Genomic DNA, 17,896 nt, shown 5'->3' with positions numbered 1-17,896 from the left:
GTTTGAATTGAAGAAGACTCGGTGGAGGAATGAACTCTCCCCAGAGATCTATTTCTTTTTGTCATTGTTCATCATTGTGACACACAAAACTTAAATGTGATGATTCTCCAGCAGCAGCTTCTGCAGCTGATCTCCTTCGTTCAGGACGTTGATGCATCATGAAACAAAATCACCACAGAGCTCATTAACTTTGTGCACTTTTAATAAATAAACTGGAAATTCAATGTTTTTCCAGAACATAAAACACTTGTGCAACATTCGTGCGTTACAAACACTGAGTGCAGTCGTTCAGGCGAGTCTGGGCTGAGGCCGATGAGGTCAGCAGACGAGGGTCAGTTTCACTTCACCCTCAAATCCATGGATTTAAAATGCATCATAGAAGTGGGGTTCACATTTTGGTCGAGGTTTTGAAGTTAAAAACTGGAGACTTAAACAAATCTATGAGATTTCATCAGCGCTGCCGATGGTGCTCACAGACGACGTAGCACAGAACGACTGACTTAAGAGTCAAAAACAGTAAAAAGCAGCCAACGAGTACACGGCTAACTACAGCAGATGAGCTCTGCACCCATCGAAGGCACGCCCACAACACGCCCCCTCCTCGACTGAGGACGGACGATTAAGTTTGGCTGCGTCACAAAGAGCCGACACTTTATAAAGATGCCACTGAGGCACTTCTACCAGTTGAAGGAACAGTCCGACATTCAGGGAAATGTGCTCGTTCAATATCTTGTTGACGAGTGAAGCTGAACTGTGATCAGTTATTAAAACCAGCGTTTATCAACATTCAGCAGGAAACTTTACAACATGAAGGATTCTGAGTTACAGCAGCAGCTCCTCTGGTTCAGGAGGCAGAGGATCATGGGTAATATCATGTGTTGTGTTTCAGTGCGACGACACAGTCGGAGCTCAACACATCCATTCACTTTGTTTTTACATGAAAACACAACACAGATAATCACCATGTTGGGCTGCAGGGGGCGCTGTCGATCAGTGACAGTTACACAGAGTGGATGTGAAGCAGTGACCTGACTTGACGAGCAGAATAACAAACTGAACACTGGGTAATATTAGAGATCGCTCAGGAGGAAGAGAGGAACGTCCAGTAACCAGGAGGCTGCCGGTTCCATCCCTGACTCCTTCAGTTTACTAAAGTGTCCACGAGCAAGATGCTGAACTCAAACTGACGATACTGACGACTGCAGACGAGACGCACGTTTCCCAAAACGCTCGACTGTTCCTTTAACTTTGCAAAATAAAACGGCGGGGGCGGGTCACATCACAGAAGCATATCGATATTCAAACATCCAAAGGGCACCAAGGACTCTGATGTCACAGAAAGAACGCCTCTGGCTTTAATAACACTGATATTTGAGAAGCTCCCAGAGAAGACTTGATTTGACTGAGTCCTCTGGCACTTGAAAGGTTCACGGCCTCAGTTCCTCGGGGCTTTGAAGTCTCAGTTCCTCGGGGCTTTGAAGTAGTTGAAGTGTCCTTGGTGTCCTTTTTAAAATGCAAATAGTCTAAGGCGTAAAAAACGGTTTCTGAAAGAAGAAGTTATAAAGCTAGAACCAGAGACATTCAGTTGTTCTGCCAAAGTAAAAAACTTAAATAGTTGCATAAATAAGTGAGTGATTATGTCGGTTTAAATATGCACATGAAATGTTGCTGTGTCTAAATATGATGCTGTTACGTCGTAGCTTCGCAGTGTTGAGGTAACGTGATAGTGGGAGTCAAGGTGACGAGGGGGCGGGGCTTGTGGACATGCATTAGACGAAAGTGAACACGTAGCTAAGAGGTGTTAGTGTGTTTGTCCCTTTTTGTTTGTATCATTCAAGTTTTACAAAGATCGCCCAAATATTACGTGAGAATCAGGGAGTCACGTGACACGGTCAGTGTCCCAGCATCCTTCAGGTCGTCTCACTCTTCCGTCTTCAGACGCAGCCGAGACACTCACGGCAGCAGATGTTGCAGCGCGGAGTCGTCCAGTTCGTTGACGTCAACGATATGATCCAGATGTTGCAGGTAACGCTCCTGGTCTCGCATGAAGTGCGGGACTCTGGTCCGCTGGAGCGTCGCCAGGTGTCGCAGCCGCTCCACGTCTTCGTACGACACCTGCGGCGAGGGCGAAGAGGACGGTTAGTGAGGTCGGGTTACACCAGACAGAGGGTTCATCTCCCCACCGAGCGTGAGAGGCTCAGAGGACGACGAGTTCTACGTTTGATGAAGAAGAAGAATTCACACCAACCTTCCCCAAACACGTCAACAACCTGAAGTCGATCGACCGTCGATGACGAAGAATCCGCAGAATTCCATCCAGATAAACCTGATCTTTACTGAAGCAACCTGAGAGACACAACAGACACACACACACACAACAAACCACACACACACACAACACACACACAACAGATCACACACACACAACAGACACACAACAGACCACACACACACACAACACACACACAACAGATCACACAAGGAGAATGGAAATATAACAGGACACATTAGAGGTGTGTATGGGTGTGTGTGTGTGTCTCTGTGTGTGTGTATGTGCGTATGTGTGTCTGTGTGTGTGTCTCTGTGTGTGTGTATGTGCGTGTGTGTGTCTGTGTGTGTGTCTCTGTGTGTGTGTATGTGCGTGTGTGTGTCTGTGTGTGTGTCTCTGTGTGTGTGTATGTGCGTGTGTGTGTCTGTGTGTGTGTGTGTGTCTCTGTGTGTGTGTATGTGCGTGTGTGTGTGTCTCTGTATGTGTGTGTCTCTGTATGTGTGTGTCTCTGTGTGTGTCTGTGTGTCTCTGTGTGTGTGTGTATGTGCGTGTGTCTATGTATGTGTGTGTCTCTGTGTGTGTGTGTCTCTGTATGTGTGTGTCTGTGTGTGTGTGTGTGTCTCTGTGTGTGTGTATGTGCGTGTGTCTCTGTGTGTGTGTGTGTGTGTCTGTGTGTGTGTGTGTGTGTCTGTGTGTGTGTGTGTGTGTGTCTCTGTGTGTGTGTGTGTGTGTGTCTCTGTGTGTGTGTGTGTGTGTGTGTCTGTGTGTGTGTGTGTCTGTGTGTGTGTGTGTGTGTCTCTGTGTGTGTGTGTGTGTGTGTGTGTGTGTGTGTGTGTGTGTCTGTGTGTGTGTGTGTGTGTGTGTCTGTGTGTGTGTGTGTGTGTCTCTGTGTGTGTGTGTGTGTGTGTGTGTGTGTGTGTCTCTGTGTGTGTGTGTGTGTGTGTCTCTGTGTGTGTGTGTGTGTGTGTGTCTGTGTGTGTGTGTGTCTGTGTGTGTGTGTGTGTGTCTCTGTGTGTGTGTGTGTGTGTGTGTGTGTGTGTGTGTGTGTGTCTGTGTGTGTGTGTGTGTGTGTGTCTGTGTGTGTGTGTGTCTGTGTGTGTGTGTGTGTGTCTCTGTGTGTGTGTGTGTGTGTGTGTGTGTGTGTCTGTGTGTGTGTGTGTGTGTGTCTGTGTGTGTGTGTGTGTGTCTCTGTGTGTGTCTGTGTGTGTGTGTCTCTGTGTGTGTGTATGTGCGTGTGTCTCTGTGTGTGTCTGTGTGTGTGTGAGTGTGTGTGTGTGTGTACCACTCACCAGGCTGCGAGGTGTCCGTCTGTCCTCTCTTGGCTCTCAGACAGTACTCCCAGCGGACGTCTGGGTCCTGGACGAAACGTGCGATGTGGCTGAAGAGTTGGCTGAAGCTCATGTTGGCAGCGTGATACACGGTGTAGTAGAGCAGAGCCGCGCGCCACAGGTAGGGCTGTTTCCGTAGCAACACGCTGTGCAGGCTGGCCAGGCCCTCCTCCGTCGGGTTGGCGGGTTTAAGGCCGAACTGTTTCCTGCCGTCGGAGGTGGCCCACAGCTGAAGGTTGTTGTTGACGCCTCGGAGATAATGTGTCCCTGAGGAAACATACACTAGAAATAAAGATGGACGACATGACAGCTCCCAAAATTGAAGCCTCAATGGCCCCCTGGTGGCTGCCTGCAATACAGATCATAAACCTCCTCCATGTTAGCAGATGGGACATGGACCAAACTAAAAACTCAAAGTAGACGTTAAATAAATGTTTGTCAAAGATGTTTCTGTCGTTTCAGCTCGTTCTCATCTCGCTGATGTTCGTTCAAGTGTTTCTCATCAGTTTGGTTTAATTAGTTAATTGAGACTAACTCCTGATTGGGCGAGCATGTATTGGGCGGGACCTAGATACTGCAGCTCCTCCTCAATCACTACTGCACAGACTGATAGGGTCATCACCGCCAGATGGCAGCTAAAGTTAGTTTGAATATCTGAACAGAAAACGTTTAAAATCAAGATGGAGGCACTCGTGTCTTCTCCTGGAGGAAGTGGTCGTCTGTCTTTACTGACACATCCGACTGGTGAAGTCTTTTCTTTATGGAACTGTGTCGAGTTGAAACTGAAGCCAGAAGGTTGGAGGCAAACTGTCGTCTAAAATATCTCTTAACTGAAACCAGTGAGGACAAAAGAAAATTCCACATAAAGATTATCGGACACGAGATGACCCACTTCCCCCGAACGCCTCGTGTCAGTGTCTTGTGTCGTTCTACCTTCCAGGTTAGGAGCTGAGGAATTATTAAGATAGGACTCTGACATCACAGCTTCAGGCTCCAGGCTCCACAGCTGGATCATCTGTCTGCTCCAAACCAACATGTACAAATACATTGTGCTGAAAAAACCAATACCTACGAGGATTGTGCAGCTAGATGATGATCTCATTAACGAGCAGTGCAGAGACCGGTCGAGACCTCAAGAAGTTCTAGAGAAACCCGACCCTCCTCAGTTCTCTGTATCTTCTCTGGAGGAGGAACACAAACGTTCTCTCACCTATCTCATGTCGCAGCATCCCCTCCAGCCAGTGCTGCCGAGCCCTCGCCAGGTTAATGGTCAGAGTGGGACGACAGCTCTCCACAACCATCACCGCCTGAGACAGCAGCTCATCAGACAAACGTACGACCACCTGAAGACACAAACACACAGAGGACATCGTCCTCATCATCCTCATCATCTCTTGTGACGTTTCATTAACTCCCCCAGACGATCTGAAGAATCATGTTCCATGAAAATAATGATTTCTCAGACCACACGTGTCTGTGCTTCTCTGCAGGTCATTTAAAGAACAAGACCCCAAAAACAAAAAGGATTCTACAAACTCCTGGTTTAAATAAAAAGAAAGTTTAGCCTGGCTGAACTTTCAGAGTAACACAAATCACCTTCATCCTGTGTTGGCTAATGAAACTTCTTTCCCAGACCTACACAGCCAGCGCTGACCTGTAGTCACTGGACTCACCTCTCCCACACAGCCTTCTTTCTGCAGGTATTTACGGACAGCAGCCCAGACCTGACTCTTAGGAAGCACGTTACCACCCGTCACCTCCTCAAAGTTCTCATAGGAGCCAAACTTCCTCAGGACGCACTCCATGATTCCAACGGCCTGCAGAGAAACAGAGAAGTCATCATCATCCTCATCATCACCTTCATCATCATGTCTCAGTCTTAGTTGATCCGGTTGAACCCTACCTGTTGGAGGAAGAGGCCCGAGCCGTCCTGGTACTTCTCCAGCATGCTCCTCGGCTCAGGCTGGGTATACTCAAACTGAGGCTCGTGCTTGTAGTCGGACTGAAAGAACGCCAGCTTCTCCTGCTCCAAGTTCAGAGGTCTGAGTGCAATGAGCAAACACGGCCTGGAGAACGTGGGTAGCGTCGTGCCCCCCACCCGTTTAGCTATGTGGGGCAGTGAGGTGGCAGGTCGCATTTGCCCCTTGCTTGCCCGGTTCCCCAGGGAGTAGTTGACTGAGCAGGTGCTTTCACTGCGCCGCATCCAGCCACCTGCACCCAGACTGGGGCTGGTCAGGCTGCGTGCCGGGGGGGAGGGGGCGGCAGATCCGCTGCGCCAAGGAGGCTGCAATATCCGCCTGGACGCAATCTGCTCCTGAGACCCTCGCAGGCGCTGGGGCATCATATCCAGGCTGAGGGGACGGCGGAGCGGGGGTCTGGGCTCGGCCCCACCTTTTAATGATGATGATGACCTCCTCTCGACCGGGGTGCTGGTGGACTGGGCTGGGAGTCCGTTGTGGGACACCTTCTCCTTCTTCGCAACATTGCTACTCTTGGCCGACGATCTGGGTGCTGTGGCAGAGCCGATGGTGGTTTTTGGTGGACCTGCTCTCACATCTGGCTCCAACAGGTCCCCGTTCCTCCCGACACGTTGACCCTCGACCTGATCCATGAAGACGTCACCTGAGTTCAACACCATCACCACGCCGGCTGCGCCTCAGGCTGGGCCCCGCTCCGGCCCCGACACTGCTGACAGATACATGTTCACTGCTTAGTGATGTCGTTGTGACGAAGATTCAGGGCTTTCGTTTTTTATTGGAAATTCAAAACATTCATTTGAACGTTGGGGAAAAGTTCATATTCGACCAGTAAAGACTAAATCAATTTCAAAACATGAATTACAAGCACAGTACTTTGCCTCGTGATCCAGCAGAGGGCTCTCACTGTGACTTGAACTATTGCAGACCCTCTTGACCTACAGACAAAGTCAGAAAGGTTCCGTTGTTTTGCTCTGCTGAGCAGAAGAACACGACAGCAGTGTGTGAAACGTATTTTAGGTTGGACAGTAGAAAGCAAAGTAACAAACAGGCTGTTTGTCTCATCTGTTAACTTTCCACCAACGTGAGGCAGCAAGAGAAACTCCACAGACGAGCAGAGTGTTTACGAGAGAGTATTTAAATGTATTCACTCGCTGTCTAGAAGAAGTGACGTATGAAGCGGCCGTTAATCGTGGACTCAGCTTCCAAATTTCTGAAGAGTGCAAGTGAAATTCTCGTGATAGAGGCAGAACAGTTTTGATGCCACGAGGACAACTGCAGCTGAAACTATGAGGTCTGCATGGACGGTAACAACTTTATGGACAACAGCTCATAGCAAACAGCTCTGCACACAGCTACACAACAACACTAAGATCAGGCTAACATCAGGCTAAGATCAAGCTAACATCAGGCTAAGATCAGGCTAACATCAGGCTAACATCAGGCTAACATCAGGCTAACATCAGGCTAACATCAGGCTAAGATCAGGCTAACATCAGGCTAAGATCAGGCTAACATCAGGCTAACATCAGGCTAACATCAGGCTAAGATCAAGCTAACATCAGGCTAACATCATGCTAACATCATGCTAACATCAGGCTAACATGAGGCTAACATCAGGCTAAGATCAGGCTAACATCAGGCTAACATCAGGCTAAGATCAGGCTAACATCAGGCTAAGATCAGGCTAACATCAGGCTAACATCAGGCTAACATCAGGCTAAGATCAAGCTAACATCAGGCTAACATCATGCTAACATCATGCTAAGATCAGGCTAACATCATGCTAACATCATGCTAACATCAGGCTAAGATCAGGCTAACATCAGGCTAAGATCAGGCTAACATCAGGCTAACATCAGGCTAAGATCAGGCTAAGATCAGGCTAACATCAGGCTAACATCAGGCTAACATGAACGTGAACCTGCCCATGTGGTCAAACAAACCTAAATTTCCTTCAGGATCAATAAAGTATCTATTTATCTCTCTCTCTCACTCTCTCTGTCTCTCTCTGCCCCCCCCCCCCCTGTCTCCCTCTCTATCTCTCTCCCTCTCTCCCTCTACCCCCCCTCTCTGTCTCTACCCCCCTCTCTGTCTCTCTCTCTCTGTCTCCCCCCCCCTCTCTGTCTCTCTCTCTGTCTCTGTCCCTCTCTCTCTCTTTGTCTCTCTCTCTGCCCCCCCCCGTCTCTCCCCCCCCTCTGTCTCTCTCTCTGTCCCTCTCTCTCTGTCTCTCCCCCCCTCTCTGTCTCTCTCTCTCTCTGTCTCTCCCCCCCCCTGTCTCTCCCCCCTTCTCTGTCTCTCCCCCCCTCTCTGTCTCTCTCTCTGTCTCTGTCCCTCTCTCTCTCTTTGTCTCTCTCTCTGCCCCCCCCGTCTCTCCCCCCCTCTGTCTCTCTCTCTGTCCCTCTCTCTCTGTCTCTCTCTCTCTCTGTCTCTGTCCCTCTCTCTCTCTGTCTCTTCCCCCCTCTCTGTCTCTCTCTCTCTCTGTCCCTCTCTCTCTCTGTCTCTCCCCCCCTCTCCCCCCCTGTCTCTCTCTCTCTCTCTCTGTCTCTGTCCCTCTCTCTCTCTGTCTCTCCCCCCCTCTCCCCCCCTGTCTCTCTCTCTCTCTCTCTGTCTCTCCCCCCCTCTCCCCCCCTGTCTCTCCCCCCTGTCTCTCCCCCCTTCTCTGTCTCTCCCCCCCTCACGGACCTGTCTCCAGCAGCAGCTCTCGGTCTTCATGTCTCCATCTCAGCTCCAGCTCCGCAGTCAGCGGGCGGAGGAGCGGTGAGTGTGTGGCCGCGGACAGACGCTTGTCTCCGGGTAACGGTTCTCAGCAGCGGCCGGAGTCTGGAACCAGGAAGTAACGGTCGAGTTGGAAGATATGACGCAGGACGTACGCACCTACGTCATGACGTAGGTGCTCTCCTGGTACGTCATGACGTAGGTGCGTAGAGTCAGCAGGACAAACCAGACTTGTATATGTTTGTTTATTTATTTATTTATTTATTTATTTATTTATTTATTTATTTATTTATTTATTGATATATGTATTTATTTATTTATTTATTTATTTATTTATTTATTGATATATGTATTTATTTATTTATTTATTGATATATTTATTTATTTATTTATTGATTGATTGATTGATTTATTTATTTATTTATTTATTTATTTATTTATTTATTGATATATGTATTTATTTATTTATTTATTGATATATTTATTTATTTATTTATTTATTTATTTATTGATATATTTATTTATTTATTTATTTATTTATTTATTTATTGATATATTTATTTATTTATTTATTTATTTATATATGTATTTCTATAGTTTGTCTGACTTGAACTGTTTTATTTGATATCATTGTTTAATAACAACATTGACTGGTTCAAATTTCATCTTAAAAAAGGAAACTTTATTTTTCTTATGATAAAATTTGTTCTGTGAGAGTAAACATTCACAAATGTGAAAAGGAAACATGACAAACACACAATTCAAACAAAGAAAACAGACACTACATGGAATATATATTGAATATTGACGAATAGTAAACAATACGAGCAGAAGACATTTATAAAGCTGTAATTAATTAAAGGTACAGTAGAATCTCTGCTCTCATTTGTTTTTCACTTTGCATTCGGTGAAGCTGGCGCTTGGCGTCTGTCCGTCTGCAGCGAGGATGTGATGCTCTAACCGTCTCTCAGGTTCAGTCCTGTTCACAACATCTCTTGTGTGATTCCAGCTGCAGCCAGATGTGAGTCTCTGCAGGAATCAGTCTCGTTTCCCATGAACCTGTAATTTATTATTCATGTTGTTTATACTGTGTTTGTTTTCTTTTCATGGATCTGCTTCCTCTTCACTTCATGATTTATGACATTAATGCACTGCAACTTTAGAAAAACTCACAAATAGAAAAACATAAATATAACACATGATTGATGATGTAAAGCAGCGTGACTCTTTTGATTTTTAAAAATAGTTGTAAATATTTATGAAAATGGATTTATGTCGAGTCAGGTTTAGTTCATTTGGCTTTGGAAAAAAGTAACAATATTCTTATATATTCTATAACAGTACATTTGTATATTCTGTATGAAGATAAAAATGACAATGAAAATAAACTTTATTTGTGGATTTTGTCACTGGAGTCACTTGGAATGTCCTGGTGGAAACTGGTCTGAGCTGGAATCAGAGACGTGTCACTTTATCTGTTATTGTTTCACCTGCAGAGAACAGTGTTTACACAGTGTCCACCCACTCTGTCAACACCAGAGCTGCAGACTCACAGAACTGGTTCGGGACCAATCTGTTTGCACTATGAGATTGTTTATTTGAATTCTAACATTGAACTGAGATCTCCAGATTCAGGAGTGTCCCGGTGACACTGGCAGGAAACTTGGTTTTAAAAACCTGAAGAAAACCCTGAACACAAACAGTTAAATGACCTGCTCTGAGATTCAAACCTCTATCACCAAACCGGGTCCACAGATAAAGCTCAAGGTGAAAAGTGACGTCAGTAACGTGTGATAACATGTGAGACACCAACGGATCAACTGGTTGTGTTGTGCAGGTAATATAATAATAAACTAAAGTTATGTGGAAATCAAACTGCACATTATAAAATGGTCAATCAGACGCAGGACCGGTTTTTTATTTCATGAACATTCACTTGTTAAGAGTATGAACTCTATAATTATGAATTAAGTTTGAATAAACACAATTATCTTCAAGAAAAACCAGCAACTGTTCCTTATTATTATTGTTATTATGAATTCCTTGATTGATTCAGTCCAACTCATTATTTTCATTCTGATCACAGGACTTTGTTCCTGAATCGGAGCCACACACCCTAAATAAAGATGGATGACGCATCTCCACTTCCTCTTCCTCGAGGAGGAAGAGGAAGAAGAAGCATGTTTTTATAAATGAATAAAACCAAACTTATTCAAAACATGAACACTTTAAACATCAGTGTGATAAGAACCACCTTAAAAACGACCTTATCTTAAAAAGACCTTATCTTAGAACCATCTTTGACATGCACTTTGATTTTTTGAAGTTCAGGAGCCATCATGTCCTCCATCTTTATTTACAGTTTATGATCTGAACACAAGTCAAATGTGTTTTTTTATTTAACAGACGAGAGAAAACAAAGATTTTAAATAACGAGTTCATATCAAAGTTTCTTTCTCGTGTCATCACTTTGTCTCCAGCTTCACATCCGTCAGTCTCGTCATCACAGGTTTAGTCATTGTTGCTGAAAATCTGCTGATCGATGGTCAACTCATCAATGAAGGAAGCGTTCAGGAGTCCTTTCACGTCTGATGCTGAAATATTTATTGAAGCTTGACGAGGAGAGAATCAGAATTCATCGTAAACATCTGAGCATGACGCTCTCTCATATTCTGAAGTCTGCTTTCCTGCCGTCACACTTTAAACCCCAACAGATCATTTAATCTGTGGGTCTGCTCGTTCCTAAACAGTCAAATGTAGTTTCTGGTTCTGGAGACAGTGTTACCTGATGACACAGTCTCATATCTGTGATGTCTAGGGAGTGAAGGCTTTGACCTCCACCAAGCTCTCGCACTTCCCAAACACAGCAGCCTGTTGCACTCTGCCCCAGAGAGGACAAGAGACAGTGTCTTTGGAAATTCCATAACAGTCATTATTCCAGGCCGAACCGTGACCAGTGTGTGTGTCTGTGGATGAAAACTGTGCTGCCGAGTTCAACTATTAACCGGTTTCTCTCGGAGCTCTCACCTTTGTGCAGAAGTTAGAGTTTGTACCTGAGGTGGGGGTGGCGCTGCAGGGAGGCCGCAGGGTCGGAGCTGTGTTTGAACCTCAGCTCTTATTTCCCTTATTTCTCTTATTTCTCTGCTCTCTCTTTGTCTCGTATCCTGAACAGACCCGCAGGTGAACAGAGACTGAACTCACACTGCGGCGTAAGAAATGAGTCATTATCAACGGTTTCCAGCCCTGCGCAGCTGAGAAATATGACCCAGGAGGTTTTATTCCAACCTTTTGTTATTCAGGAAAACGTTACAAACCTGTTTATCATCATCATTTTTATAACTTCCAATCGCTCCTTTTTCACCTGTTTATTGGATAAAAACAGAGGAGGTCAAATAATCCCATAATCCTTTGGGTCCTCCTCCGTTAAAAGACGATGTGTTTGTGACTAGTTCACCTGCAGCTGCTGAGTTGAGGTGGGACGACCTCGCCTTGGTCAAACAGATCAGCTGACAAACACACAACTGAATGAGTTTTTATATGGAACACAGGTTTCTGTGTCTTTATGTTTTTATTGTTGTATTATCATCGTCTACTTCCACTGTACTTAGTTATCTAATCATCTGTCTGCTGTTTCTTTGTCCTTAGACCTTCACACGAAGCAGTAGAACCAGGGTCAGTATCAACATGTTAATGTTTGATGCTGAGTTCTGCTTTGATAAACCTGCCCCCCCCCTCGCTCTCGGCCTAGTGATGTGGACGCAGTGACCAGCAGCGTTTACACACTTCTCTGTTCTACTGTCTCTCAAACTCCTTCTGTTCCACTGCTGCACCTGTATACGACCAAACAGCCCCCCCCCCCCCACCAACCTGCACCAAGCTACACACTCAGAGATCAGTTCTCCAGATATGATTTATTTATTTACATCAAGATCCACTAATTATTTCTTCAGAAATTCAAAGTGTCAAAAATGGTTCAAATCTCACAACGATCTGATTCTTCGACATTCAGTGAGTTAATGTGTTAACAAACCCTCACGAGACCTGGAGCCACTAATCCACACACACACACACACACACACACACACACACACACACACAACCACACACACACACACACACACACACACACACACACACACACACACACACACACACACACACACACACACACACACACACACACACACACACACACACACCCACCCACACACACACACACACACACACTGAGGTGTCATGCAAATTGCAAAGGTCAGAGCTGTGACCCACCTCAACGCTTACAAACAAAGAGGGTGGGGCAAACAAAGGTGTGGCTTCCCTGCAGGTAAAGAAAGGCACATTGCCATGGTTACTGAGGGGGGCGGGGCATCCAGCAGCACCTCAGCGTGTCTCACACACACACTCAGGAACCTTTGGAAGAACATGTCCTCTGCTGCTTTCTGACACAGGTCAGAGTCACACCTCGTTGAAACTCGACCCTGTCATGAATCTTTCAGCGGAGTAACGACCTCAACGTTTTCCTGCTTCACACGTGAAGGATGAAGACAGGGAAGTGACAACAAGCTGGGAAGTGGCTGTACGATGGAAGAAAGGTACGTGTGTGTGTGTGTGTGTGTGTGTTGATTTCCTGTATACCTGATGCATGTATCTTTGATGAAGCTGAGAGGAGGAAGCAGGACAATGTCGAAGAGTTGAAAAGATTCAGAGCTGGAACCTGTTTCATCAGATTCTGTATTCACAGTTTTTAAAGCAAATTAAATGACGTAACCGATCCTCTTCCTCCTCACGTCTCTCTCTCCTCTCAGTGAGGGACTGTTGGATGCTGGGCGGCCGGCGGACAGCAGGAGGAAGTGTGGCTGCTCACGCCGTCTCTGCTTCTGCTTCATTCTGGTGTTTGCTGCCATTTTTCTGTTCTTTTACAACACAAACTTAACGGAGATGACAACTGACTGGAACCCTTTTAAAAGTCTGGGTCAGAGCAAGAACTCTCCCAACACGACAGATTTCAGCAGCTTCACTAGTTCTCCTGGACCTGAGAGCAGCTCATCAGTGACCGATCAGGCGACACAGAACAACTCTGTTCCTCCACTGGTTCCTTACGTGTCTCCTGGACCATATCTAGTGGAATATCCTCATCAGTACCACTTCAATATCAATGAGCCTCAGAAGTGTTCGGAGCAGCAGCCTTTCCTGGTTCTGATGGTTCCCGTGGCGCCCGACAACCGGGCCCACCGCGACATCATCCGCAACACGTGGGGAGGTGACAGCAGCGTCCTGGGTAAAGTGGTGAAGCTGTTCTTCCTGCTGGGGCAGAAGACTGGAGAGGGAGCGGAGCAGCTCCAAGAGCAGCTGCTGCAGGAGAGCACAGAGCACCGGGACCTGATCCAGAGCGACTTCGTGGACTGCTACAAGAACCTGACCATCAAGACCATGGTGATGCTGGAGTGGCTGGACTCCTACTGCTCCAACGCCTCTTACGCCATGAAGATCGACTCGGACATGTTCTTAAATGTGCCCAATCTCATAAATATGTTGTTGAGCGCTCCGAAGACAAACTACATGACTGGACTGGTGGCGAGAGGAGGTGCCGTTCTGAGGGATACCAACTCTAAATGGTACGTCCCTGAGGATCTCTACCCCGACTCACAGTACCCACGATACGCTTTGGGTCTGGGCTACGTTTTGTCCTCAGATCTCCCGAAGAAGTTGGTGGAAGCAGCCAAACACGTGCGAGCTCTGTACATTGAAGACGTTTATCTGGGGCTGTGTATGCAGCACCTGGGCATCCCCCCCACCGACCCCCCAGACTGGGGTTACTTCCATGTGTTTCCTGTGTCGTACAGTCGCTGCGCCTTCTCCAAACTCGTCGCCACCACCACTCACGAAGGAGCTGATCGTACGTGGATGTGGACGGACTTTAAAAAACCAGGCCTGTACTGCTGAGGTGTAAAAGAGAAACAGGATTCATTCAATTCAATTTATTTGTATAGCGTCAAACCATTATATGCATTATCTCAAGGCTCGTTACATAGAAGGTTTTTGTGGTTTAGGTTTTAAACGTTGATTATATATTTTAGAGATCTGCTCTCCTCTCAGGTTCACGTTGAACAGAACAAACATCATCATGGTTCAGTGGCTGAAGACAGTTTTTAAATCTAGTATTTCTACAGTTGAGAGAACACAGACCGGGTGAATGTGTGCATAGATATAAATAGAAGACTGTAGATGTTTAACAAGGTCTTCCTCAAAGTGAATGAAAATGTGGCACTTGATAGTTTCTCTTCCAGAGTCTGATCGATCAGGGTTTCCTTCTCGCTCAGGAGATAAATTCTGTCACAACACGTCCACGAACGGCCGAGACATTCTGTCTGTCCTCCGGTCACCGCTCCACCTCCAGGGTTGACGTGTGTGACTGTACGTCGTGTTTGCTGATGGGTGGAGTTACAGTGAAGGGGTTGGTCTGACGTTTTAAATTTCCATCATCCATAAAACAAGTTGTTTGATTTGGACAAACACATCAAACCTCAGGGAAACTTCTACACTGTGCTTCTCTTCAAACCATGTTCACCAAGCAGGAGCCTGGAGAAGCTCTGTGACGTCCCCTCCTCTGTGACGTCCCCTCCTCTGTGACGTCCCCTCCTCTGTGACGTCACCTCCTCTGTGACGTCCCCTCCTCTGTGACGTCACCTCCTCTGTGACGTCCCCTCCTCTGTGACGTCCCCTCCTCTGTGACGTCCCCTCCTCTGTGACGTCCCCTCCTCTGTGATGTCACCTCATCTGTGAACAGGGACGTCACGTTTCCACCAAACATTCCAACGTAAACGTCTGAGCTCTCAATCTGTCCTCAGAGAACATTCAGTGAGACAGTCACTGTTTTCTTTAACGACTCCTCAAGGATGCTGCTTTATTTCTATATAAACAGAATTTGTTTGTCTTTATATACAGTCTATAATCTCCACTGACAGGAGAAACACATCTACAGTCGTCAACATTCAAACTTCAGCTGGAAGTTAACTAAAGACTTTTATATTGAAAACATGTTCAATTTGGAAAATAGTATAGTTTGCAATGATTTTATTTTCAAAATAAAATCCCCACTTTGAGCTGCTTCCACTCCGGCACCATGACTGAATGTGTGACTGAATGACGGCTGGGATCATTAATGTGACGAGTTAACACTGGAATGAATGAATGAATGTGAACTCACAGCTCGTCTTTACTCTGATGTGATAAAGACATCTGTCCTCGGCGTCCACTACAACACACAATAACAGGACAATCCTGCTTCTAGTGTTCTGAGTAATTAATGGTTTCACTCCACAGCTCTCGGGTCAGTGACGTGCTTTTCAAATCAGATTCAGATTCAACTCAACTTTCAAAAGCAAACTACCAAAAGTTCTGTTCTCCGGCCTTGGTCTGATTTTCAGTGTCAGGTCTGAATGTTACTGAAGTTTCCTGTTGATCCGCTGTGTGGGTTTGACAGGTGATCGTATGTTGTACGTCGAACTGGTGCTAAGTTTTAGAATACTTTTACAATACTTACACCTTTTCATCTGTTGCTGTATTTTTTATTTTCAATCTATTCTCTGGATGTGAGGCACATTAAGTTACTTCTAATGAAATGTGCTGTATGAATTAAATTCCGTTGCCTCGTGCTTCATCCCTGCACTCTTTGTTACCCTCATGACAAAGTGTTCTCTATTTATTTTTACCCTTCATTCAAACATTCATTTAAACTGTAGAAACTAAATATCCCGTGGGTATCAAACCCGCTTCAGGCTGCTTCACCTGTTTCAGAAATAGTAATTGTTCTATTTTGTGTAATAACATTGTAATAAAGATATTTTTTAAATCGGTATAATGAAGGTAGAATAATTATAATTATAATTTGAAGTGCTTATTAACGTAGAGCATGTATCAGTGATGAGGACTCTTCTCTAAGTGTGTTTAAACACTGGGTGTTGGTTTGTTGTCAATCATGTGTTTCAATCATTAAACTGATTCCAACAGAAACAGTTAGAAATGAGCTTTAATCAAATCTTTCCTCACTGTCTCTTCAACATACATGACTCAGTGCACAGGCAGCTCACAGCTTCCACCAGTGTTAGCACACACGTGTTTAATGTATGTTCTGCTGTGATACAACATGTTGAGACATGTTGTGATGCAGAGACACCGTGTGGTGTCTTTGTGAACTGTGGCTCAAACATTCATGTAATAAATGTGCTTCTTCATATTATTCAATTCTATTTGTCAGTAAAAGATGAATGTAGTGAATTTTGAATGAATTTAAATTGTGTTAGCAGTTAGGAGTTAGGAGTTAGGAGTTAGGGTTAGGAGTTAGCAGTTAGCAGTTAGGAGTTAGCAGTTAGGAGTTAGCAGTTAGCAGTTAGGAGTTAGGGTTAGGAGTTAGGAGTTAGGAGTTAGGAGTTAGCAGTTAGGAGTTAGGGTTAGGGTTAGGAGTTAGGAGTTAGGAGTTAGGAGTTAGCAGTTAGCAGTTAGCAGTTAGGAGTTAGGGTTAGAGTCTGTTAGGGTTAGGGTTAGAGTTAGATTTATCATTAGGGTTAGGGTCTGTTAGGGTTAGAGTTAGGGTTAGAGTTAGGGTTAGGGTTAGAGTTAGAGTTAGAGTTAGGGTTAGGGTTAGGGTCTGTTAGGGTTAGAGTTATGGTTAGAGTTAGGGTTAGGGTTAGGGTTAGAGTTAGGGTTAGAGTCTGTTAGGGTTAGATTTATGGTTAGAGTTAGGGTTAGAGTTAGGGTTAGGGTTAGGGTTAGAGTTAGAGTTAGAGTTAGAGTTAGGGTTAGGGTTAGGGTTATGGTTAGGGTTAGAGTTAGGGTTATACCTTTTGAAATAACTATAAATATTTAGGTGTTTTATTATGATATAATATTATTCAATCAAACAATGAATTGATATTAATTTAAAGGAATTGAACTGATCTCTCAGATCTTCTGGAATGTTCTTGAGACTCAGGCGTCACTGCTGAAGGAGCGGAACCAGATGTTGTGTTTCTACTTTGGTTAGAAGAAGAACCAGAGGGTGTCGAGCCCTCGTCCTGCTTCTCAAACCAAACATTAACTGACTACTAACTGTGATGTGTGATCTGAATTAACTGCAGCTGAATCATTGTGTTGTATGATGGAGCAGAAAGAACTTTCAGTCTGTGATGATCACAAGAGAAAATGCTGTTTTTGTGATGTACTGGACTTGAGCCTTCAAATTAACTTAATTTAGTTTGAGGCCAGTTTCTCTCTCAGTCTTCAAAAATATGATCTTTGAAAGATTTATGTTTCGCTCTGTTGAAGCCTTTATTTGTTAAATCCATCAGTTCGGCCCAGCGTTATCAGGAGACTGTTCATCGGCTCATATTGATCCGTTTGCTTACAAGAAATAACATTTTATTGTTTGGCCGAGACAAAGATACAGTGAAAGAAAATCTTTTATTCTTGGATGAAAGTTAAACGAGATGAACGGTTCAGAGCAGACGAGCGTCCACGAGTTACACAAGACAACAAGTGTCTGAGGGTCAGTGACACGTCTTAACAAATGTATAATATCATACAAATATAAAACCCTGGTCACAGCCACACATTCATAATAAATCCTG

At 45.1% G+C, this 17,896-nt stretch overlaps 2 protein-coding genes across 5 annotated transcripts; one reads left to right on the top strand and one right to left on the bottom strand.

Annotated features, from left to right (window-relative positions):
• Positions 1-184: 184 nt before the first annotated feature.
• Positions 185-8,441, bottom strand: kiaa0895l. Of its 3 annotated transcripts, XM_069528127.1 has the most exons (8): positions 8,259-8,427; positions 6,450-6,511; positions 5,501-6,282; positions 5,271-5,414; positions 4,808-4,940; positions 3,559-3,864; positions 2,249-2,346; positions 185-2,115 (listed from the first exon to the last, which is right to left on the bottom strand). In XM_069528127.1, the coding sequence occupies exons 3-8, from the start codon at positions 6,233-6,235 to the stop codon at positions 1,954-1,956; spliced, it is 1,578 nt and encodes a 525-aa protein (XP_069384228.1). In that variant the 5' UTR covers positions 6,236-6,282; positions 6,450-6,511; positions 8,259-8,427; the 3' UTR covers positions 185-1,953. The 3 variants fall into 3 exon arrangements, with proteins under 3 accessions (XP_069384228.1, XP_069384214.1, XP_069384223.1); XM_069528113.1 differs by lacking the exon at positions 6,450-6,511 and having other exon boundaries at positions 8,259-8,441; XM_069528122.1 differs by lacking the exon at positions 6,450-6,511 and having other exon boundaries at positions 5,501-6,285.
• A 4,231-nt stretch (positions 8,442-12,672) lies between these two features.
• On the top strand, positions 12,673-16,530 carry LOC109647927 (beta-1,3-galactosyltransferase 1-like). 2 transcript variants are annotated; one of them, XR_011243415.1, is made up of 3 exons: positions 12,673-12,883; positions 13,097-14,745; positions 14,867-16,530. XR_011243415.1 is itself a non-coding variant. In XM_020113738.2 (2 exons), exons 1-2 carry the CDS (start codon positions 12,873-12,875, stop codon positions 14,232-14,234), a joined length of 1,149 nt encoding a protein of 382 aa, XP_019969297.2. In that variant the 5' UTR covers positions 12,673-12,872; the 3' UTR covers positions 14,235-16,530. The 2 variants fall into 2 exon arrangements, 1 of the variants encoding a protein (XP_019969297.2); XM_020113738.2 differs by having other exon boundaries at positions 13,097-16,530.
• Positions 16,531-17,896: the final 1,366 nt, after the last annotated feature.

This window comes from Paralichthys olivaceus, chromosome 1 (genome assembly GCF_024713975.1).
Source record: "Paralichthys olivaceus isolate ysfri-2021 chromosome 1, ASM2471397v2, whole genome shotgun sequence".
Taxonomy (NCBI): Eukaryota; Metazoa; Chordata; class Actinopteri; order Pleuronectiformes; family Paralichthyidae; genus Paralichthys; species Paralichthys olivaceus.
This window is presented reverse-complemented; position numbering and strand designations above follow the sequence as displayed.

What these genes read in the sequence shown, in the direction of transcription:
- kiaa0895l (XM_069528113.1), bottom strand. Translation starts at nt 6,235, where the DNA reads ATGGTGTTGAACTCAGGTGACGTCTTCATGGATCAGGTCGAGGGTCAA. An exon ending in CGGGCCTCTTCCTCCAACAG is followed by an intron (nt 5,415 to 5,500) that starts GTAGGGTTCAAC and finishes GTTTCTCTGCAG; the next exon opens with GCCGTTGGAATCATGGAGTG. An exon ending in AAGAAGGCTGTGTGGGAGAG is followed by an intron (nt 4,941 to 5,270) that starts GTGAGTCCAGTG and finishes TTGTGTCTTCAG; the next exon opens with GTGGTCGTACGTTTGTCTGA.